This window comes from Rhincodon typus, chromosome 4 (genome assembly GCF_021869965.1).
Source record: "Rhincodon typus isolate 14 chromosome 4, sRhiTyp1.1, whole genome shotgun sequence".
Lineage (NCBI taxonomy): Eukaryota > Metazoa > Chordata > Chondrichthyes > Orectolobiformes > Rhincodontidae > Rhincodon > Rhincodon typus.
Window position 1 is genome coordinate 82841078 of NC_063335.1, and position 24717 is coordinate 82865794.

Below are 24717 nucleotides of genomic sequence, written 5' to 3' on the forward strand. Positions count from 1 at the left end.
ATTCTTACCGTGGCTTCATTACAAATGGTGCATTTAACAACATGCTGGTGGAGCTTGCCCTCCAGATTAATCAGGGATTGGCACACACGACAGTTTATTACTGGCACTCCTCCAACATCAGGACTAGCCACTGGGCTGTAAGGAGGCGGGAGCTCTCCTGTGAAGAAAACCAACCGCAAACATTTACAAAGCTTCAAAATAAATATAACTTAACACAGCAATTACAGGCTCACAAAATGGATCAGTGGATGAATGTTAATAAATTGTTGCACCAGGTAAGAAATGGCACTATGTTTGATCCCTGGGCTGATCAAGCGTTGGGATAACAACGTTGCAGTGCAGTTGGATTTTGCATTCTTGAGCTAGGGATTGAAGTTCATGCTCCTCATGACATCATTTTGTCATTTTCTCAAAAGTGTATTTGCGGACGCTGTTGAGAATAACATCAGACTCACCTCTCACCCCACAAACCCAAACCTCAACCCACCCAACCCCAAACCACAGGCAGTCTGCCAGTGCCCTTGCCATATGACTATTTTCCCATAAGGAGACTTTTTGTGTGAAATTATTTCTGTGAAGAATTTTTTTTGATTGCTGGAACAGCAAAGAGACATGCAAATTTTCTGACCAAAAAAAAAACCATTAGCAGCTATTCATCTCCCCAGACTGACCTTTAACTACTCCTTTATCTGTCCAACAGTTTCTCTCTCTCTGTGGGTTCTATCTCCATCTATCATTTACTCTCCCATCCCACTCCATCTTCTGTATAAAAACCACCCTTTTCCTAGCTACCATCAGTTATTAACAAGGTTCACTGGACAGGAAGCGTTAACTCTGATTATTATCCACAGACGCTGCCAGATGTGCTGAGATTTTCCAGCAATTTCTGTCTCATACTTTCTGACTTGCATCATAATAATAAAAGTCAGTAAGATGCACATTGTGAAGACTGAAATATTGTTAGATTGCAAAGTTATCAGAAAAGAAACATTGTGTTTATGTTCACTAAGATTTGAGGCGACAATGATAGAAGACAGCACTTTATCAGTAGCATTTGCTTATACGTCCTCAATTTTAAGATACCTATAAATTTGATTCAACAAACAATGTCAATACTTCAACTTTAACTGACAAATCAATTTCTTGCGAGATCACTTAGGGCAAATTGAGAGTATGAACCTTACAAAAAGGAGAAGTGTGCCAGACAGAATACTGAGAGTATGTATATGCAGAAGGCTGAAAGACTGCACATAGATGAGGGACCCAAAATGCTAGGAAAAAAAAATCCAATGAAACAAAGTATTGCCATAAAACAAAATGTAAAACTCAAAAACCAGATTCGAGAGATAGGTAAACTCTAACACTAGCAGTTGGGGGGGAAAAGAGAACAGGGTATTGAAATTTTAAATGGAAAAACTTGGAGTACCTACAAATCTCTAGTCCAATGTGGTATGCCTTGGTATTAGGACCTCCTTCCTGTCCTATGCCATGTTTATTTTGAGACTATGAAACCTAGAATTTTTGTGCACGTTTCCATTTGGGATCTGCCCTCTTGCCATCGTTGGCCCTATAACTGATGAGTAAAGGATTTCTGACACTAAGCATAAGAACTTTGCGATAAACAATGATACAGCATGACTAGTTTGCAGACTTTTTCAGTTTAAGCCCAAGGATATTCAGGAACAAGGTAATAGCAACTAGGTGACTTAAAGGATAAATTTAATTTGCATTTGATAACATCTTGCCAAATGGGTTTAAATTAAGTGCCTATAAGTATGAAGCTGGAAAATTAAGAACCTGAAGACTAATTTTGTCAAGTATGATGCTTTCATAGACACAAATTATAAAATCCATGGTTCATGTGCACTAGAAGTCTTTTCAGCACATAGCCAAATCAGGATGGACTGTCCCAAATAATTTATTTCACAGCACAGTCTTTAACATAAAGAAAGAAGTGTAAAAGCAAGGTGATGAAAAGGATATCTGTAATTGGTTGGTTTCCATCAGAACAAAAGGAACCTTGAAGGAGGTTGTGCTATTTATGCAAACTAAGGTTTGAGAATGCATTTCACATTAATCGTTATATAAATTTAATTGCCTTCCAAAGAGACAAGGATGTCAGGAGATTGGTTCAGATAACCTGCAAAACAGAAAGCTCATGAATGCCATCTGAACTCTCACTTTCTTCTTGATCTTCAGGGTCCGTTGGTCTTTTTTCTAAAAAATATATTTATAATATCTTTCTTTCTTTACTTTGTTAAAACCGCTGATTGTCAGTTTAATGTGTCCGGTATTGGTTACAGTAATTTGGTTAAGAGCTAGACAAGAGCGTACGAAGGTAATTAAGGGTTAGAGCAATAAGCAGCATTCCATATCTGACCACAGGACTACTACTTACAGTACAGGAAGTACAGCTAAATATTAGATAGATAATCTGCAAAAGCTAGTTCAGAATGACAAGTGCTTTCCTTTCTTAAAGTGTAATGATCACTAATGTTTGAGAAAACTAGAGCACTCTATTTTCTTTCATGTGATGTTAGCATCACCAGCAAGGCCAGGGGTCCTTGTGCCAAACTGCCCTCAAGAAGGTGATGGTGAGCTGCCTTCACAAACCATTGCAGTTCATTTTCTGCAGGAAGACCCAAAATGCCATTAGCATTTTCAGAAGTTCCAGGATTTGGATTCGCTAACAGTGAAGGAATAGAAGAACATCAGAAGTAGAAGCAGTAAGTTACACAGTCCTTCGAGCTTGCTCCACCATTCGACGTGATCATGACTGATCATCTACTTCAGCACCATTTTGTGTATTTCTTGATATTTTTAGTATTTAGAAATCTTGAATATGCTCAATGACTGAGCTGACACAGCCCCCTCGGGCAGAGAACTGCAAAGATTCATAGATACTGAAGAAATTCCTCTTTGCCTCGGTTCAAAAATGGCCACTCTCTTATTCTGAGTCATCGCCCCTTGATAACCCAGTTCTGAAGGAGGGTCAATGAGCCTGAAACATTAACTCTGCTTTCTATCCACAGATGCTGCCAGATATACCGAGTTTTTAATAGCAATTTCTGCTTTTAAATTTTAGACTTCAAGCATCCACAGTTCTTGATATTATTTCCTTGTTCTAGACGAGCTAACTAGGAAAATACCCTTCCTGCTTCTACTCAGCCAATCACTCTAAGAATGTTGTATATTTGAATATACACTCATTCTTCTAAACTCCACAGAATATAGACACAGTCAATTTAATCTTTCCTCATTTGACAATCCCTCCATCCAGGAATTAGCTTGGCAAACCTTTGCGGCACTCCCTCTATAGCAAGTATATTTTTTCTTAGCTAAGAAAAAATATCTACCCACATTACTCTAACTGCAGCCTCACCAAGGTTCAGTATAATTGCAAATCTAACCACATTGTAGGAGGGACAGAAGGAGGAAATGGGAAAAGGACAAAGTTGAGTGTACTTTATCCGAATGTTCACAGCATTCGCAACAAAATGAATGATCAAAGTCACCAGAGTTGAGTGGTTATGATACAACTGCCTTCACAGAAACATAGCTACGTGGTGGCCAGGCCTGGGAAGTGAATATTCAACATTTAAGGAGGACGGACAAGAAAGGGAAGTGGAGTTACACTAATGATAACAGATGGGATCAGTGTATTAGCAAGGGAGGGTCTCAGATTGGAACAACAACGTGTGCAATTTGTTCAGGTGGAGCTAAGCAGCAGTAAGGGACAGCAGGAATAGCTTGGAGTTATGTATAAGCCACCAAACAAGAGTGGTAGTGAGAGGCACAGTAGACATCAGAAGATGATAGAAACATACACCATGTGCATGACAGTTATCATGGTGACTCCAAAACTGCACAGACTGGAAACTAAATGAGCACTAAAGCTGTGGTGGTTTTAAGAGTGACTTTGGGATGGTTTTCTCGAGCAGGGTGGTGATGAGCTGACTACAGGACAAGCTATTTTAAAATCTAGTATTAGGTAATGAACAAAGACTATTAATAAACTTGTAAAAGAATCTTTAGGGATGAGTGGCCACAATGTGATAGAACACCACATTATGTCTGAAAGCGACATGGCTCAATCTAAAGCAGGGGTGTTAAATTTGAATGAGGAAAATTATGAAGGTATAAGGCACAAATTGGCTGAGCTGGAATGGGGAAATACAGTAGAAACATGAGTGTACACAGGCAATGAAGAGTCTTTAAATTAGATTTATTACATGGCCTCCAGCATTGTGTACAGTATGAACAGGTGGGTAATTCTTGCATTGACAGGCTGCGATTAGTGGAGTACCCACTACGAGCCGCTCACACTGTACACAATGATTTGGACATAGGGATTAAATTAAATTTTTCCAAATTTGTGGATGATACAAAACTAAGCAATAAATGTGATCTGTGAGGAAGGTGCAAAGTATTTTGAGAAAGCCATGAACAGGTTAAGTGATTGGGCAAGAACAGGAGAAATAAAATAAAATGTGGAAAAATGTGAGGTTATCCATTCTGGTAGGAAAGACATATGTAGAGCATTACTTAACTGGAGAGTGGTTGGAAAGTGTATATGTACAAAAGGACATAAATACCCTTGTCAATGACTGAAGACTAGTGCATGGGTTTAGCAGCTAGTAGAAAAAGTAGCGGAATGTTAGCCTTTATTGCAAGAGGAAGAGAGAATGGGAGTGGTGAAGTCTTGCTTCAGTATACAGCAGCTACAGGAATTGGACCTCGCCAGGAGTACTGACAGCAGTTTTGGATTCCTTATCTCAGCAAAGATTTTAAAGCCATAAAGGGACTACAACCAAGATTCACCAGACTTGTTCCCAGGATGACAGGTTTACCGTATGGAGAGAGGTTGGACAAGCTGGGCATGTGTTCTCTGAAGTTTAGAATGATGAGAGGTGATCCCATTAAAATTTACTGAAATCACTCAGGATTTTCTATGTTTCAAGAGAATCACCTCTGATCCTTCTAAACTAGAATGAATGCAGGTCTAATCTGTTCGATTTTTCTTTCTAAGGTAAGCCATTCAACCCAGGAGTGAATGGTATGAGCTTTCTCTGAAGTGTTCCTAAATGCAATTACATCCTTGCTTAAGGAAACCAAAGCTGTACATAGTAAACCAGATGTGGTCTCACCAGCTTCAGCTAAAGCAAAATGTCTGAACTTCTATATTCCTTTCCCCTTGCAATAATGCCAATGTTCCATTCACCTTCCTCACCACGTGCTGTACCAGCAGAATCACTTCCCGTTCTGCAGTCTCTCCCCATCTAAATAGTAGACTGTTTTCCTATCTTCCTGTCAAAGTGGACAAGTTCACATTTTCCCACATCATATTCCTTCTGTCAAATTTTTCCCTCAATCACCACCTATCTGTATCCCTTTGTACCCACTTTATATCCTCCTGACAACTTACGTTCCTCCTAATCTTGGTGTTATTGGCAAAATTAGCTTTCATACATTCAGTCTCTTTATCCAAGGGATTAATACTGGTCAGGCCTTTCCAACAGGTGAGCCACAGGCCAGAATGTTGGTTGGCAAGGAATCCTGGTGTTTCAAAGATTGTAACGGTTGGAAGGCAATCAGCTTCCTTGTGTCAGGCATGATTTTAGTCACTGTAAAGTTTTTCTTTGGCCAAAGACCTAGGATTCTTTGGTGGCATACCTTTCTCCTTTTGACTTTAGCTCATGTTAAGATCTAGGCTAAGGCTATCCAGTTAAACCTAGGACAGAATAATTCAGTGGTACCTAAACAGAACATCAAAAGATAATTGGTGATTGTTGCAATCAGGATATGATTAAGATCCATATCCTTTAACTGCCCAGTACATTCAGTCACTTCTTGTTATAATAAACAAATAGATCTGACCGAACACTGGCACTTATTATGGTAAGAATCTCAGGAGAAGCACCAACTATTTAACATTTTTCATTATTTACAAACACTGCACCCATATCTGTTCCCCAAATTTCAGAATTTGAAAGTTTATCAAACTAGTTCTTCTCATTAATTGCCTGATTATCCATCAGCATGTAAAACCGGAAGATAGGGAGGTACAGCTGGAAAACTTTAACCTAGTGGCTGTGAGACCTCAAGCTGTGCAGAAAAACCTGATGCTTTTGGCATTCAGCATAAAGTTAACATTGTGACGTAGTTTCAACAGACTTCTGCCTCATTTTAAAGTATGTCTGATGTTCTTTCTGATGTACTCTTTTGAACTAAAAAGTCAGCCTTATTAGCATGGAACGGATCACACATAGTTTTATTTATTTAGCAAATGTAAATCCCCAACATTTGCTTCCACATTGCCTTCTTTGACCTCCCAACATTTGGTGCAATGACAGATGTTACACTGAGTCTACTGAACCTGAAGGCTCCTCCCAAAAGATACCCAAATTAGCAAGGTACAAGTTGCATGTTTAGTACAAAATCAGAGGACTGAAACAATAAGGCATGAAAGTGTAGCTACAGTCGACAATGTCAAAGGGCATCCTTTCCTGAGTCACACTACAAGCGAGATGTTCAACTATTACAGATCGGACACAGGTTCTTCTATCCAACATAATGCAAGAAAAAAATTTAAGCTGTTCAGGCAGTTTTGGCACAGGGTATTTTAATCTGAACAGGCCTACAGGACTTCAGTTTAAAACCTCATCCAAACAAAACAGCAGCAGTGGAAATGCAGCACTTCCATCATGCTGCCCAAGTGTCAGTTGGATAATATGCAGAAATGCTGGGCTTCCTAAACAGTCGGTTGCAACCTCCAGTAGGGTTGGCAGCCAATCATGTTTCGAACACAAGCTCAGAGGCAGCAATGGCTACTATGAAGCTCCAACCAAATGCCAATAGATAGAAGGCCTTTTAAATGTCAGCTCTTGGACACGGCCAAAGTGCCTGAAGTTGCAGGCCTGAATGCTAATCTCAAAACCTAAAATCTAAGTGGACACCCTCAACCGTGTCTCCTGCATTTCCCGCGACTCATCCCTCACACCCCGTCCCCACAGTAACAACCAAAAAAAAAAATCCTCCTCATCCTCACGTACCACCCCACCAACCTCTGGATCCAACGCATCATCCTCCGACACTTCCGCCATCTGCAATCCGACCCCACCACCAAAGACATCTTTCCCTCTCCACCCTTATCTGCTTTCCGGAGGGACCACTCTCTCTGTGACTCCCTTGTCCGCTCCACACTCCCCTCCAGCCCCACCACACCCGGCACTTTTCCCTGCAACCGCAGGAAGTGCTACACCTGCCCCCATACCTCCTCACTCACCCCCATCCCAGGCCCCAAGAAGACTTTCCACATCAAGCAGATGTTCACCTGCACATCTGCCAATGTGGTATACTGTATCCACTGTACCCATTGTGGCCTCCTGTACATCGGGGAAACCAAGCGGAGGCTTGGGGACCGCTTTGCAGAACACCTACACTCGGTTCGCATTAAACAACTGCACCTCCCAGTCGCAAACCATTTCAACTCCCCCTCCCACTCCGCAGACGACATGTCCATCCTGGGCCTCCTGCAGTGCCACAACGATGCCACCCGAAGGTGGCAGGAACAGCAACTCATATTCCACTTGGGAACCCTGCAGCCCAATGGTATCAATGTGGATTTCACAAGCTTCAAAATCTCCCCTCCCCCTACCGCATCCCAAAACCAGCCCAGCTCGTCCCCGCCTCCCTAACCTGTTCTTCCTCCCACCTATCCCCTCCTCCCACATCAAGCCACACCCCCATTTCCTACCTACTAACTTTATCCCACCCCCTTGACCTGTCCGTCCTTCCTGGACTGACCTATCTCCTCCCCACCTACACTCACCTTTACTGGCTCCATCCCCGCCTCTTTGACCTGTTTGTTTCCTCTACACCTATCTTCTCCATCCATCTTCTCCTCGCCTTTCCCCTCTCTCCCTATTTATTTCAGAACCCCCTTCCCCTCCCCCATTTCTGATGAAGGGTCTAGGCCCGAAACGTCAGCCTTCCTCAGATCGGCCTGCTGTGTTCATCCAGCTCTACACCTTGTTATCTCAGTTTTCCCACTGTTGCTCTCACATCCTCCCCTTAACCCTCTCCTCCCTCAGGTATTACTACACCACCACCACCACCCCCGCAACACAACTGTCACAGCCATTCCCTTCTCTGCTGTCTCTCAGAAATTCCTCCATACACTGCTTTCCCAAGTCTGGACTCAGCACTTTTGAGAACCACAATGGGGTCACATTGGGAAGGACTGCACTAATTATATTACACTACCTTTTTTAGCTTGCAACATCTTTGAGGCCTAAGGGACATTTACTCACCTAACCTGGATAATTTCATAGCACATGCAGGGGTTAAAAAGACAACTCATTTCAGCTTCTGGCTTCATATCGCTCATGATCTTCAATAGTCTTGATATACACAGTACATTAGATTATGGCTGAGGTTTCAATAGCTTACATACAGGGTTCTTCGCTCATAGTATAACAACTCATGTCTTCAGCATATCCAAAAGCACTTTACAACCAAAAAAACGATTACTTGAGGTGTAATCACTATTATTGCACAAATAATATTCACATAGGAGAGATCCTTTCCCTATGCCACGATCTGCAGAAGGTATTTTGCTTGTCTATATCTCCTTATAGACTTCAGACTAATTGGAAAAAACTACAGCCTGAAATTTACATTCAAAAGAGACCAGAATAAAGTGAATATAAGAGTTGTTTCGATTTAAATTGTTAAAGAACACATTTGAAGAAATATTATAAAATATTTTTACCACGATTATGAGCTTGCATTTTCCTTGAGCCATCTGGCCCAGTCAAATTAGTTGTTCAAATTAAGCTGGGTTATGACTTCTGGATATTAACTCCAAGTACCTTGATAAATTCAAAACTAAATCTTGGATAAAGATCTTTAATTTCTGTAGCCATCACCAGAAACTAACCTTATTGACAAGCAGGGAACTAAGTCAACAGATAGCAAATACTATGCAATATGGATAGCTGCAAAAAGAAAGGAATATTTTTCATACTTTTAGCACAACAACGATACAGAATTACTGATAGAGAAAATGTTCTAATTATAATTTCCAGCAGAGGCTAACTTAAAACAGGGGACAGATAAAAGATGACAATTGTCATCAGACTTTGTTGGATCCCATATGGAATAAAGCCAGCAGTTCTGGTTACCAAATCATTAACTGACTTAAGCACTTGACAAGACATACAAGTGGACAATGGAAGTGTTTTAGGCTTCTCAAATATAATTTATCAAAGGAACAATTAAGGAAGCTTCAGAACAAAAAAAATGATTAAGTTTGTAGAAAGGGGTGGAGGGAGTGAACACAAGCAGGTAAAAGGTTACGTGACTGCAACTGAATCTCTAGCAATTTGAGCAAGATTTGATGATGACGGCCTTAGAACCACTGCAATAACTTTTTATAGAACAGTCATTGACATATGGGATGTTTATATAATACACATGCTAAGAGCAGCTGTTAATATACTTCAAGTTGATATCCAGTAATGTTCAAGTCAATAGATTCACCTTTGTGACAATACCATTTACAAGCTTCTTACCAGAATTCAATGGTTGACCTACAAGTCAATTTCAGTGTTCAATAACAGGAAGGAAATCTCAAAAGGAATGTGGTTTGCCAGTTAGGGCTACAATATTGTGATAGTGGTTATTAGTCAACTCATGCTCCTATCAAGACTGGCACTGCTGTAGGAGAACAGAGCACTGAAATCCCCTCCCTAAATCTCTCCACCTCACCATCTCCCTGTCCCACTTTGCGTTCTATAGCCTATTTTTTTTCAGACAAGACCATTATCTCCCTCTTTGGCTGAATGCCCATATTTGTCTCATTATGCCTCAAGTCCCTTTTGATGCACGTTAAAGGCACAACATAAACAGTGATGTTTAACATACATCTTGTTTGCCTGAAATCAATTCTATATCAATACTAAAGTCAATTCAGATAAGAGAAATCAGCAAAAGTAGTACATTTTCATATATTGCCTTAAATGGGTGGATTACTTAGTTGCTTTCATCTGACCAAATAGGCTGCTGTAAGGCCCTGAGCTATTTCAACATCAGGCCTCATACAAATTAAATTGCTGACTGCCCCATAAAACACATGCCATTGTTCTGATCTGCGGACATAAAATCCTTCAAGGTAGCTGAATTTAAAGGGATTGGAGAGCAATGATGTTAAAAGGTTGGATAGCAAATATTGGATACGAAGAAGTGAGGCAGTTCCTACTGCAGGAGCCTTTTCTGTACTACCCATATCAACATGAAGATGAAATTGAAAAGCTTTAGTACACAAATTCACAAGTGATTGTCGTAATAATGAGTGCCAAAACCAGCTTCACTAAAAAGCAAAATCCTGCAGCTGCCGGAAATTGGAAATAAAAACAGAAATGGCTGGAAACACCGAGAAGTCTATGTACGACAAATGTTAGACAAAATGACCTTCCATCAGAAACCACATGAAGTGCTTCACTTTTGAGGGGATTCTCCTGCCCAAATGAAGCTTAATATTAATTTAGTTACATCCAAGTATTTGTTGCTCACAAAGCCAAGAACATCTTCAAAATGACTTTTCCTACCTAGGTAAACTTACTAATATCTTGATCTCCCAATGTTTCTTCAAAATTTTGCGCTACTAGCCTGGCCTTAGCCTAAAGTCCCAGCAGGAAACATATTTTTTACCATGCATATCCATCTGTGAGATAGGTTGACTGTCCCCTATCTGGCACCTGTGTACCCTCAATCTCTTCTCCACTTTGCAATTGTTGTTTGGAAATGTTTATTAATTTGTTTTCTAATTTTCTGTAGCCACTACAGACTTCCCAATCACACGAGCTTATGTTTCTGGTGATATTCCTGTTGCAGAATGCTTCTTGACCTTGTTGAGCTTTTCTCTCTCTCTCTCTCTCTCTGTTGTTACCCACCTCCTAGCAATGGTTTTCAGTTCTTCATTCTGGTTCTTGCCCTGTCCCTGGCCAAGCCATTCCAGAACATCTACAACACTGGCATCTACCCAACGGTGTGGAAAACTGCATCAGTACATTCAGATTGTCCAAATACAAAGCTGTGTCATTTTTCATATCCAATTTTATCTGCACTTTTTTTTTTCCCATTGTTATCCAACTTAATAGCAAGTCTTTCACTGGATACTATATTGCTCCTAATCAAGTGGTTTATGAAGAATTACTACACCTTTTGAAGATTTTAGTGGTATCATGTACAAATCTGAAATGTTTGCAAAATTTGACAGCTGCACTTTGTTTCAATCCTTATTACTCACTGTCTGGATATAATTTCAGGTCGTCCATTCCACACACTGTAGACATGTATCCGCTATCTAACGCTGCACAAAGAGATTCTGCCACCAACATGTTCTTCACTGGACTGAAACTTCTTGTGATCAATACACTGCCCTCTCTTTGATATGCATCTCCATCTTCTGTTGTGTGTTTAGTTTCAAAATATTCATTCTACTATCTGGTACAGTTTGTGGTAGAGTGGTACTTTGAATTGACTACATCTATGCATTTTTGGGGTTCACTCTTCTATTCTAAGTCACACATTTTTCTTGTTTCTCAAAATTGTCCTCATTTCTCTTAGTTAAAATTCTTCTTTGATATTGTCAGCTATAACCTATATTTAGCCTGTTAAAAACGTGCCCTCCATTTTCAGTCATATGGTCAATTGCTCCATTTGCACTACCGCTAGAGAGGAATGTTTTCCAAGGATAATTCATTTAGTGCTTCCGACATTTGTTCTAGCAGTGTGCACTTATCTGCAAATACAACTCATACCAAAACTAGAAGTATCTCTAACTACGATATTTTGACATGTGTAAAAGCTCAAGTGCCAGCAGCTTGAGGAACATCCAAATATCATTTCTGCGGTCTTCCATACACTGGAAAAATCAACTGAATTCAATTAAGTACTCTTCCATGGAACTTTCTTCACTCTTTCCAAATTTGCTAAAATCTGACCATGCTAAAAATGTGGCCATAAACTGTTATGAAATCACCTTTTTGACAAATCTCATCAATGCAGATTGGTACTCTGTCCAAACCATCAGCCATAAGCTGTTCCTCAATCTCCAATTCTGAAGTTATGTTGCTTCCTGGTATAGTTGTGAAAGAGACAAGGTCATATCTTATTTCTTCATTAGCAAAGAATCAACGCAGGGCTATGATTTCATTCTTCTAATGATCGTAGGTTTTGCATTCAACAATAGCAGTGGTAACCATACCTCAACACTTTCAACTTTCATTAGCCATCTCCAAAGTTTGCTCCAACTCACTTGCTGGTTAATGTTCAGTTTTCAATCTTAGACTTACCGACAGCTGACCATCCTGTCTGCCAATGTTAAACACCAGACAGTCTAATTGTTGGCTAGATAGAGTCCAGGTATAAACTTTTCTGACTAAAAACCAAAAGAAATGTGGATGCTGTAAATCAAACAAAAATAGAAGTGGCTGCAAAAGCTCAGCAAGTCTGGCAGCATCTGTGGAGAGAAATCAGAATTAACATTTTGGGTCGAGTGACCCAAGGAAAGTTTGAGGAAGGGTCAGTTGACCCAAAATGTTAATTCTGATTTCTCTCCACAGATGCTGCCAGACTTCTGAGCTTTTCCAGCAATTTATGTTTTTGTTATAATTTTTGTCTAGCAAGTTTTAATTCACCTTACAAGTTACAAAACTCAATCACACTGATAATGTTCCCCATTATTACATCCACTCAAGTTCTCACCCAATAAATCCCTTACTTAACATAACAATCACCTGTCCCCTGGTTCCATTAGGTTTTGAGTATCTCAGCCAGACCTTACTTGATGCTGACAAGCAACAGAATGGATATCTAACTGGCTGCAAGGCAGACAGCAGAGAGTAGAGGGAAAGGTTAGTTGCTTTGAATGACAGAAGGGCAGGACCACTATTGGTCACCACTGTTTTTCTAAATTTATATCAATTTCAACTTTTATGGATGATGTCAGATATGGTAATTGCTGTTAAGAGCAGAATAATCAATGCTGAAAAGGACAGCAGCAAATCACAAACAACTTTAATAAATCTGCAGAAGGAGAACATAACTGGTAAATGAACTTCAACACAGCTAAGTGGCTCATAACATATTTAAGAAAGAGCACATAGAAAGTAAGATCCTAAATACGGTTCAAAACAAATGAATCAAGGAACACAAATATATCAAATTAAAATAGTGACACAGGTTAACATTGAAAATTCAAACTACGGGTTTTGTCATAGTCATAGAGCTGTACAGTATGGAGACAGACCCTTTGGTCCAACTCTTCCATGCCAACCAGATATCCTAAATTGATCTACTCCCAATTACCAGCATTTTATCCATATCTCTTCAAACCCTTCCTATTCATATACTAATCCAGGTGCCTTTTAAATGTTGGAATTGTGTCAGCCTTCCCACTTCCTCTGGCAGTTCATACATGCACCACCCTCTGCATAGAAAAGTTGCCCGTTAGGTCCCTTTTATATCTTTCCCCTCTCACCTTAAACCTATGACCTCTGGTTTTGACTCCGCCACCCTGTGAAAATACCTTGACTATTCACTGTATCCATGCCCCTGATGATTTTATAAACCTCTAAGGTCACCCCTCAACCTCAAACTCCAAGGAAAACAACTGCAACCTATTCAGCCTCTCCCTGTAGCTCAAACCCTCCAACCTTGGCAACATCCTTCTAAATCTTTTCTGAACCCTTTCAAGTTTCACAGCATCCTTCCTATAACAAGGAGGTCAGAATTGCACACAGTATTCCAAATGTGGCCTCACCAATATCCTGTACAGCCACAACATGACCTCCCAACTCCTACAACTCAATGCGCTGACCAATAAAGGCAAGCATACCAGATGCCTTCTTCCCTATCCTGTCTACCTGGGAATCCACTTTCAAAGAATCTGCACTCCGAGATCTCTGTTTAGTAACACTCCCCTGGACCTTACCATTAAGTGTATAAGTCCTGCCCTGATTTGCCTTTCCAAAATGTAGCACTTCAGATGGGCCAAAGGGGCAAGGTGATCAAGGTCCCATTGTACACTGAGGTAAGCTTCTTCGCTGTCCACTACACCTCCAATCTTAGTATCATCTGCAAATTTACCAACCGTGCCTCTTATGTTCACATCCAAATCATTGATATCAATGATGAAAAGCAGTGGACTCAGCACCAATCCTTGTGGCACTCCGCTGGTGACAGGCCTGCAGTCTGAAAAAGTAATCCTCCACCACCATCCTCAGTCTTCTACCTCCAAACCAGTTCTGTGTCCAAATGGCTAGCTCTCCCTGTATTCCATGTGATCTAACCTTGCTAACCAATCTACCATGAGAAACCGTGTCGACCACCTTATTGAAGTTCATATAGATCACGTCCACCACTCTTCCCTCAATCCTCTGTGTTTTTTTGAAGTAACGCAATCAAGTTAGTCAGACACGATTTCCCATGCACAAAGCCATGATGATTATCCCTAACCAGTCCTTGCCTTTCCAAATGCATGTAAATCCCATCCCTCAGGATTCCCTCCAACAACTTGCCATTCACCGATATTAGGTTCGCTGGTCTAAAGCTCCCTGGCTTCTCCCGATCACCTTTCTTAAATGGTGGCACCACATTTGCCAACTTCCAGTACCTCACCTGTGGCTATCGATGATACAAATACCTCAGCAAGGGGCCCAGCAATCACTTCCTTAGCTTCCCACAGAGTTCTAGGGTACACCCGATTAGGTCCCGGGGATTTATCCACCTTTATATATTTTAAAACGTCCAGCATCATCTCTGTAATGTAGAGATTTTTCAGGATGTCATTTTTTTTGGCCCCACATTCTACATCTTCCACATCATTCTCCACAGTAAACACTGATGCAAAATACTCATTTAGTGTCACCTCCACCTCCAGCAGTTCCACACATAGGCAGCCTTGCTGATTTTTAAAGGGGGCCCTGTTCTCTCCCTAAATACTCTTTTGTCCGTAATATATTCGTAGAATCCCCTGTGGATTCTCCTTAACCCTATTTGCCAAAACTATCACGTCGCCTTTCTGCCTTCCTGGTTTCCCTTTTAAGTATACTCCAACTGTCTTTATACTCTTCTAGGGAATCACTCGATCCCTGCTGTCTATACCTGACATATGCTTTATTCTTTTTCTTGGCCAAAACCTCAATTTCTCTAGTCATCCAGCAATCTTTACATCTACCAGCCTTGCCCTTCACCCTAACAGGAACAAATTTTCTAAGAAGGCTGAATTGAAATGTACAGAAGTTATGCTAAACATGGGTCAAACCTTGGTTGCGCCACTTCTGTATACAAAAAGAATATATAGAGGTACTGGGGAAGGTTCAATAAAAAGATTACAAGAATTATACCTATCAGGAGAGGATGATCAGGTAGGTCTTTTTCTGTTGAACCAGAGATTTTTAAAATTATGAAAAGTTTTGGCAGAATATGTAGAGGAAAGGCGAGAGGATGTGGGAACAACAAAACTCAAGGCCATCAATGCAAAATGATAATTAAGAAATTTTCACTCAGGGAATGATGACGACTTGAAATTTGCCACTCCATACAGTGGTCAGCATGGACTGCAAAGAGGCAGTTAAGGGGAGGCCATATAAGCAAATGAGGAAGAAATAGAGATTCATTCTGATAGGGTTAGATAAAGAGAAAGGGCAGACTCTCAAGTGGAGCATAAATGCCAGTTGAGCTGAATGACTTGTTCCTGTGGAGTATATTCCATACAATTCTACAAATTGCAAGTTATCGCCAATGTATTCTTCATGATTTACATCCACATCATTGACCAAACAATATGAATTCATGCAATCTGTATCAATGAACCTCTTCAATCAACTCAGTAAGCATCAAGTATGTCATTTTTAAATAACTTGCCAATTTAAAAATATGCAGATAGATAGATAACAACATGGCATGCATCCTATAACAACTCCTTTAACATGATAAAATTTAATATTAAAGTTTGAAAGTGATTAGTTCAAGCCAAACTAGTCTCTTTACACAAAAGAAACTAAAGGTACTACAAAGAATAGCAAATTGTTTGTGGAAGGTTAGAAAAAAACATTAGTAGGTGGCAAACAGACATAGTCAAGTATGTAAAGAATTAAAATACAGTTTATAATAAATTTATAGTACTTCAAAGCACAAAAACACAGCAGCAAAGGTGACCTGACCATGGCTAACAAGAGAAGTTAAAGAATGTGTCAGATCAAAGGAAAAAGCTCAAAAATAGTAAGCTTGGGATCATATCAGAATTGGAGAGAGGACCAAGAAACTAATAAAGAAAGGGAAAAATAGAACATGGAGTAAATTAGCAAGATATAAAAACAGACTGTAAAGAATTCTACAGATACGTAAAAATGAAAAAAAACAGAAGTTGCTGGAAAAGCTCAGCAGGTCTGGCAGCATCTGTGAAGAAAAAAATCAGAGTTAATGTTTCAGGTTTGGTGACCCTTCCTCAGAATTGAATGAAAAGATGCATATTAACAAATGTGATACAAGCAGGGACAAGAGAATTAGTATCAGGAAATAACGAAATGGCAGAAAAAAGCTAAAATATTTTGACCGAATTTGTCCTAGGATGGAACGCCTCTCCATCATAGCAATAAATGACAGAAGATAACAGAAATCAGAAGTCCTGCCCCCAAGCTTGACACCCAGCATTTTATCAGACAGAAATGAAGTTGGCTAAGGATTCACATACGTGTAGTTTGCAAAGTAGCAGTGTTCACTCTTGCATGATCCTGATGACGTAGGTCTCCAGAACCAAATGTATGGAGATCAGACCAGGAAAAACCAAATTTGAAATTCATGGAGTCAGCTGAATAGCCAGGGTATCCTTTTGTACAGGTAAAGTGCCCCTTTGACTTTGCTAGAAGTAGATACATTTTGTGTAAAGAATGCATAAACTCATTGGAACTGTCAAGTTGTCACAGGGACCCTCTCAAGGGATTAAAACTTCTAGTCTTTCAAACTCTGCTGAAGAAAAAATATGAAGTGTTTAAAAAAAGTTCTGTTTGACTCAATTGACATTAGCCTGAAGATTTCCATTACTGGATTAGTGATTTATTTCACAAAGATCCACCACCAATAGTAGTGTGCCTTCCATTTTTGCTTGATTGATGGCTACCAATGGTTTTAGATTCTCTAACATGGCATTGTGACTTCCAGTGATATTGCACTTGTATAAAATGTTTTTAATAAGGCTTTTGGAAGTGAAGGAATTTAAAAGTTGTAAGTATGTTATGACCAACAAGTGTTTCGTTCTCAATTTAGTGCCCTCTGCAAAGCCCTTCCTTCATTGAATACGTTCTTATTTCCTTCTCATCTGTGCATGGATCCTGAGGTCTTTTCACAATCCATAATAGAAGAGTTGGTATTGTAGTTGAAAGGGGTATATGCTAGTATTAAGATGGCTAGCAGTAATAAATGTCCATTGGCGAGTATAGCAACAGAATAGAAACCGTTTAGGATGGAGAATGTCGGGGGGGGGGTGGTGGTTCATTGGTGTGTAGATATAGGGGCAAGGTTGGCATGAATGATGTGGGTAGATACAGAGGTATACATTGGCATGGAGTGAGTATGTAGGAAGGATGGCACGCGAAACAGAGCATTAATTGGCAAGGTTTGGACAGAGCATGGGAATGCATAGAGGTAAGGGGATTGAGAATGAGGGCTGCCAACTTTTATTTATAAACTTTGGACACAACGCCAGAGTTCCAAGGTAGGCTTTCCATCCATCTACTCATCGCCACAGCAGGCTTCCTCAAGCAGCCCACCAACTTTCAATTCCACCCACTTCAAACTCACACCCAAGATAGGAAATCCAGGCAGTCTTTTTTTTTTTTTTAAGAAAGGTCAGGTTCACAGAACCAAAAATTCTTATGTTTTTGCAGATCTGAATCAGGAATGAAAATCAGCACTTTAATATCTGTTTCATCAAATCAGAGTCATACAGCTATTTCAGCACGCAACTGGGCCCTTCAGTCCATTGCTTTCATACTGATCAAACATCCATCTGTTCTAATCCAATTTTTCAGCACTTGGCCCAAAAGTGTACACACACTAGTGTTTCATCACTAACTAACATTATACACAGCCGCATCATAATCTCCTTACTCTTGTATTCAATGCCCTGACTAATAAAGGCAATTATTCCATTGGCATTCTAGGGTTTTTTTGGTCACTGGTACTGTCCCTTTCTCAAGAGGCCCAGTTCAAGTCCTATCTGCTCCAGAGGCATGATATAACATCTCTGAACAGATTCATTACGGAAAATATCTCCCCTATGCCTTCCTAACTACCTTACCTGCCTTCAAGGATCTATGGACAGGCATACCAAGGTCCTTCTGATCCACTGTACTTGTTAGGATCCTAACATTCAACATATACTCCTTTGCCTTGTTAGTCCTCCCAAAATCATGTCACTTTTCAGGATTGAATTCCATTTTCCACTGTTCAGCCCATCTGATCAGTAGGTCTATATTGTCCTGGAGTCTAAGGCTTTCCTTCTTTATTTACCTGCATCAATTTTTGTGTCATCTGCAAGCTTATTAATCATACCTCCTACAATCATGTCTAGCTCATTAATGTACACAACAAACAGCAGAGGACCCAGCATCAAACCCTGTGGTATGCCACTGGACACAGGCTTCCAATCACAAAAGCACCCTTTGACTATCACCCTCTGCTTCCTGCCACTGGCAAATGGGGTCCAACATTGGCTCAAATTGTCCTGGATGCCATGGACTCTTAGCTTTTTAACCAGTATGCCCTGTGAGAACTTTTCAAAAGCCTTACTGAAGTCCACAGACTACATCAACTGCCCTACCTTCATCTACACATCTAGCTGCTTCCTTGAAAAATTCAAATCAAATTTGAGAGAAATGATTTCCCCTTTACAAAGCTGTGCTGGCTAACCTTGATTAATCCTCATCTCCACAGAGGAAGATACAATAAAACTCCCAAGAATACAAAACCAAGAATGATTAACTGGCAAAAAATAACAAGGCTGCAAGTTGATAAATCCTTTTGAACCTGATGATATGCATCTCAGAGTGTTGAAAGAGATGGCTGTAGAGATAATAACTAAGTCAGTGATCATCTTCCAAAACCAAAAAGATTTTGGAATGGTATTTGTACATTGGGAAGTAGCTAATGTGACACCACTGTTTAAGAGTAGGAGAGAAAATGGGAACAACAGAACTGTTAGTTTTAAGGGGAAAACTGTCAGAATCAATTATAAAGGATGTGACTACAGGACACTTGGAACATAATGGTAGGATTGGGCACAGTCAATGTGGACTTATGATGAAGAGATCACATTTGACTAACCGGTCACAGTTTTTTTTCTGAAAATGTAAATAGCAAAACAAAGAAGGGACAAAAAATGTGTGGATATGGTATGTTTCAATTTACAGAAGACTGTTGAAATGATCCCATACACATGGTTAGTAAGCACAAATTACAGGACACATGGGACTGGAGGTAATACATTGGCACAAGTTGGTTGACCAACAAACAGAATAGGAATAAATAGGTAATTCTCAGGTTAGCAAGCTCTGATGAGTAGAGTACAATAGAGACCCAGTAATTCACAATCTATATTAGTGATTTAGACATGGGAACAAACTGTAATATTTCCAGATTTTTTGATGATGCTAAAACTATGGGGTAATGAGAGTTGAGGATACAAAACAGCATCAAGGTGTGTGAGTAAGAACATGGCTAATAGAATATAATTAAGTAAAATGTGAAGTTATCTACTTAGGCAAAAAAAACAAATGTAGAATACGGAGTGAGGTAGAAAATGTAGATGCCCGAAGTGACTGGTGTCTTTGTTCAAGAGTCACTGAAAACCAACAGGCAGATGCAGCAAGCAATTAGGAAGGAAATGGTGTGTTGGCCTTTACTACAAGACGATGAGAGTCAAAGAAGAAGTTTTGCAGCAATTATATAGCACCTGGTGACCCCATACCTAGAACAATATGTACTGTTTTAGACTCCTTACCCAAGGAACGATATACTTGCCATAAAGGGAATGCAACAAAGATTCACCAAAAAGTGATTCCTGGGTAGGCAGGTTAGATTGAAGAGACTGGGCCTATATTCTCTACAGTCTGGGACAATGAGAATTGATCTCTTTGCAGGATACAATATTTTTACAGGGTATGACAAGGTAGATGCAGGATGGCTATTTTTCACTGGAGTGGCTAGAATAGAAGTCAGAGTCTCAAAATGGGAGGTAGGTCATTTAGGACTAAGACAAAGGGGAATTTCTTCACCCAGAGGATGGCAACTCTTTAGAATTCTCTACATCAGACTGTGGAAGTTCAGCTGCTGAGTACATTGAAGGCAGAACAACAGATTTCTGTATGTTTCTAAGAATAGAGATAGGAATGCCATTCAAAATTAAGGCTATGTTCCCCTTCCATTAAGAATGCTCATTTATTCAAAAATGTGCCCATACTATTTTTCTCATTTAAAAACATTTGCAGCATAGTCATTGGGACATACGGCACGGAAACAGACCCTTTGGTCCAACTCATCCATGCTGACCAGACATCCTATATAGTCCAATTTGCCAGCATTTGGTCCAAATCCCTCTAAACCCTTCCTATTCATATAGGAAGTCAGATGCCTTTTAAAATTTTCTAATTGTACCAGCATCCACCACTTCCTCTGGTAGCTCATTCTATATACACACCACCCTCTGTATGAAAAAGTTGTCCCTTAGGTCCCTTTTATATCTTCTCCCTCTTACCTTAAACTTCCCCCATCCCAGGGAAGAGAGAGATTGCCTATTTATCCTATCCCATGTCCCTCATGATTTTATAAACCTCTATAAAGGCCACACCTGACTCTGACGCTGCAGAGAAAATAGCCCCAGCCTACTAAGCCTCCGCCTGTAGCTCAAACCCTCCAACATCCTTGTAAATCCTTTCTGAACTCTTTCAAGTTTCACAACAGCCTTCCTATAGCTGGGAGGCCAGAATTGCATGCAATAGTCAAAGTGCCCTAACCAATATCCTGTACAGCTGCAACATGACCTCCCAACTCCTGTACTCAATGCACTGACCAATAAAACCAAGCATACCAAACGCCTTATTCCCTATTCTATCTACCTGTGACTCCACTTTCAAGGAACTATGAACCTGCACTCCAAGGTCTTTATTCAGCAACACATGCTGGGACCTTACCATTAAATGTATAAGACCTGCCCTGATCTGCCTTTCCAAAATGTGAGGGGCTGCATTTATCTATTGAAAGAACAAATTTAAAATGAGAATATTAGCAAATCATGTGACATTTCACTTTGGAAATTTATCTCTAGTGCAGGGCAGTACTGAAGAGAAAACCATTAATAAGCTTTAACAAGGATAAGAATAATCTCAGTATTTGCAGCTTTTCATTAATACTGATGGAAATTGGATGGATTACTTGCTGTTAGCCCACATGTAGCTACTTGTGGAAAATGACAGCACAAGAAAAAAGGACGAAGACACAACTCCAGCCATTTTGCATTCAACATCCATTAGACAGTGAACAGTTGAAGGAAGCTCACGTCTGAAAAAAGGTTTATTTTCAAAAACAAAGTAACAAAACTGCAGAAGCAATGCAGTAACATTTTTCTGCTCTTGTACTAGACTTGTTTGTGTCAGAAATAGTAGGAACTGCCGATGCTGGAGAATCTGAGATAACAAGGTGTAGAGCTGGATGAACACAGGAGGCCAAGCAGCAGAGGAGCAGGAAGGCTGACATTTCAGGTCGAGACCCTGTTTGTGTCACTTCTAGTTATCAATATAAGTGAACACCCAGGGTTCGTAGATGTGAAGTAACAAAACAGGAGAAAGTTTAAAAAGGTCAGGAAGAAAATTTGCATCATCATTTATGGGCCATATTTGTTTTTTTTAAGATTGTTTTAGGATTCCATGAACACTTCTGCTATTGTCTTTATTTATTCCTGCACCAATACAATAGGAAATTAATTATCAGGTGGATTTGAAAGTGAACCATCAGTAAAGGAATACTAAATACAGGAAACCGCACAAGAAGCACTCTATACCCACCAGCATAGGCATATCAACATTTACAGATTACAGGAGAATCAGTGGTTTCAAGTTGTGACAGCAAGATTTGTGGGGGAGAGATAGTAGGAACTGCAGATGCTGGAGAATCTGAGACAACAAGGTGCAGAGCTGGATGAACACAGCAGGCCAAGCAGCATCACAGGAGCAAAAAGGCTGACGGTTCGGGCCTAGACCCTTCATCCTGTGTTACCATTATGCTAAGTAGTACTTCCAATATATCCCACGACAAGGGGTATCATACTTTCTATAACATTACATTGAAGAAAACATGCCAGAGAGTGATCAAACAAAATGTGATCATAGTTACACAAACAAAATTTGCAGGTATCATAATGTCTGCCTGTCAGCAACTGGAAAATGAGCTCTTACTCAGCAGAAAGACAGACAGAGAGGGGTTGTACCTCTTCTACAGTTAACTAAAGGATCTGTGACCCTTATGCGTGCCTTCCCCTGTTGGCCAACAGTGTTGTGATGAACCTAATGGTAGAGGTATTGTGGGCAATTAGAGAACAACCCACTACTTTAGCATCTGTCGAAGTCACAGTCCGTCAGGAAAGGATCACGTGCTAGACAGCTCTGTCATTCATGCACACACGGGACTTCCTTTCACCATGTTGTTTGTCAATTTTAATCCCTCGGTCTTGTCCATTCTACAACCATGTTCAGCTCTACGACCGTATTAGAACCATATGCAGTTCTGACTTCAGTTATCTACTTTTCAATCCACCCTTTCCAATATGTCCTTTATTGCACGCAGGTTTTCCCCACAAAATGAAGAGACTGGAATTATTTTTCTACATTAAGGAGGCTTGTTTCTAAAATAAAAGATTCTGTCAAGGTTTGTAACGGTTCTTACCCGTTTTAAATTGGCTCACAACAGTTTGAGCCTGTAAGTGAACAGTGCAATTTCATTAAGAGGAAGCATTGCACTTTGGAAAAACTGCTTAACATTTCCAATGCATTGTTAGGCTGTATGCAGAAAAGTAGACTATTTATGTATACAACCCACCCCAGCCTGTATTAGATTCAGAGCACAATTTTACAAGCAAGGTCGCTCTCCAGAAAAACAATCTCATGACTATGCTTGAAAATCTCAGCATGATCGAAAACCGCCTTTAATCTGTAAACCCGGACGGCGTGCGCTGTACAAACGCGTCAGACGCTGCTTTGTACGATTGAAGTTTTTTTTAAAGGGGTGGGAGAGAGAGGAGAGAGAGAGAGAGAGTGAGTGTTATTATTTGTATACTAAAGCCATCACAACACATATTCACAATGGAAAGAAAGAAGTTCTGGAGAAACCCTGTCTCATTCGTTAGCACAACAATGTTTATGCAAAACAGAAAGGCACTAGCTGGCATCGATAACGCTGACTTGCATTTCTACTTTTGCTCCCCAACATCCCGCAGACTATGTAGGTAGAGGACATCTGCAGTGAGCTCCGTGCGCAGCAAAGCAAGGCTGGGGCTAAGCGATGCACATCGACATCAAGCGGTATTCCTTCCTGCAGTTTGCTATTGAAAGCTTTCCCATTTTAAAAATAATGATTTTTTTTTCTAATTGTTGACATTGTTGCAATCTGATACAGATGAGCCACAGCCGGCCTGCAGACAACCGAAAGCTTCCTCACCGCACAAGCTTTCGTTATGAGTGCATTTTTTTTTGGTTTCAACAACAAAAAAAGGTTTTTTTTTCTTATGTGTATATCTTTAATGATTTTGCAATAAAGCCACACGCACTCACCCCGAGGACTAGGTTCCTCGACGTACAGAGGCGTTGTAGGAGTGACATTGCCAGAATTATTTCCTGAGAGCAGCGGAGAACGTTCATCCAGTCCGTTATCAGCCATGACTGCAACCCCGGGCCGCAGAGCAGAGAATGAAATCGGAGAGAGGAACTCTTACCGAACGGGGAGGAGCTTACTTAAGTCACGAGGGGAAAAAGAACAGGATTTGCAGAGGTCAGAGGAATGAACGAGGGGAAAGAGTGTAGCTTGAAACGAAAAGGAAGCTCACATAATTGTTGGAGACCATTCAGTCCATTGTGTCTGTACCAGCTCTGCACAAGCCTTTCCTTTTCAGATAATGATCCACATCCGTCATGAATACCTCCAATGAGCCTGCCTTCACCACACTCTCAGGGAGTGCTTTCCACATCATGAACGCTCACTATGTGTCAATGTTTCTCTCCCTGTCTCCTTTGCCAATTACATTAAATCTGTGTCCCCTCACAATCTTTCCACCTGTGGAAACATTCTTTCTCAAATCTGCTCCGTCTGGACCTTCGTGTTTTTGAACATTTTTATCAAATGTCCTCTCAACCTTCCTTTCTCCAAAGAAAATGCTCCCAATTTCCCAGATCTATCCGCATAACTGAAATTCCTCATCTGTAGAAAGATATCAAGATCTGCAGATGCTGGAAGTCAGAGTCAACACAGTGTAGAACCCGAGGAACACAACAGGTCAGGCAGCATCAGAAAAGCTTGAAAGTCGACATTTTGGGTCAGGACCCTTCATCAGCACTGATCCTCATCTGTAGAGTCAGGGAAGCAATATCTCGAGGCCAAGGTTTG

At 40.4% G+C, this 24717-nt stretch overlaps 1 protein-coding gene across 1 annotated transcript in view; it reads right to left on the bottom strand.

The window, feature by feature from the left end:
* pip4p2 (phosphatidylinositol-4,5-bisphosphate 4-phosphatase 2) overlaps positions 1-24073 on the bottom strand; it is a 65316-nt gene extending 41243 nt beyond the window's left edge. Inside the window, exons 1-2 of the mRNA XM_048596384.1 lie at positions 23889-24073; positions 9-157 (exon numbers count right to left, since the gene is read on the bottom strand). Of these exons, the coding sequence (XP_048452341.1) occupies positions 9-157; positions 23889-23994 (255 nt within the window). The 5' untranslated portion in view covers positions 23995-24073. The remainder of the gene's footprint in view (positions 1-8; positions 158-23888) is intronic.
* Between the last annotated feature and the right edge of the window lie 644 nt (positions 24074-24717).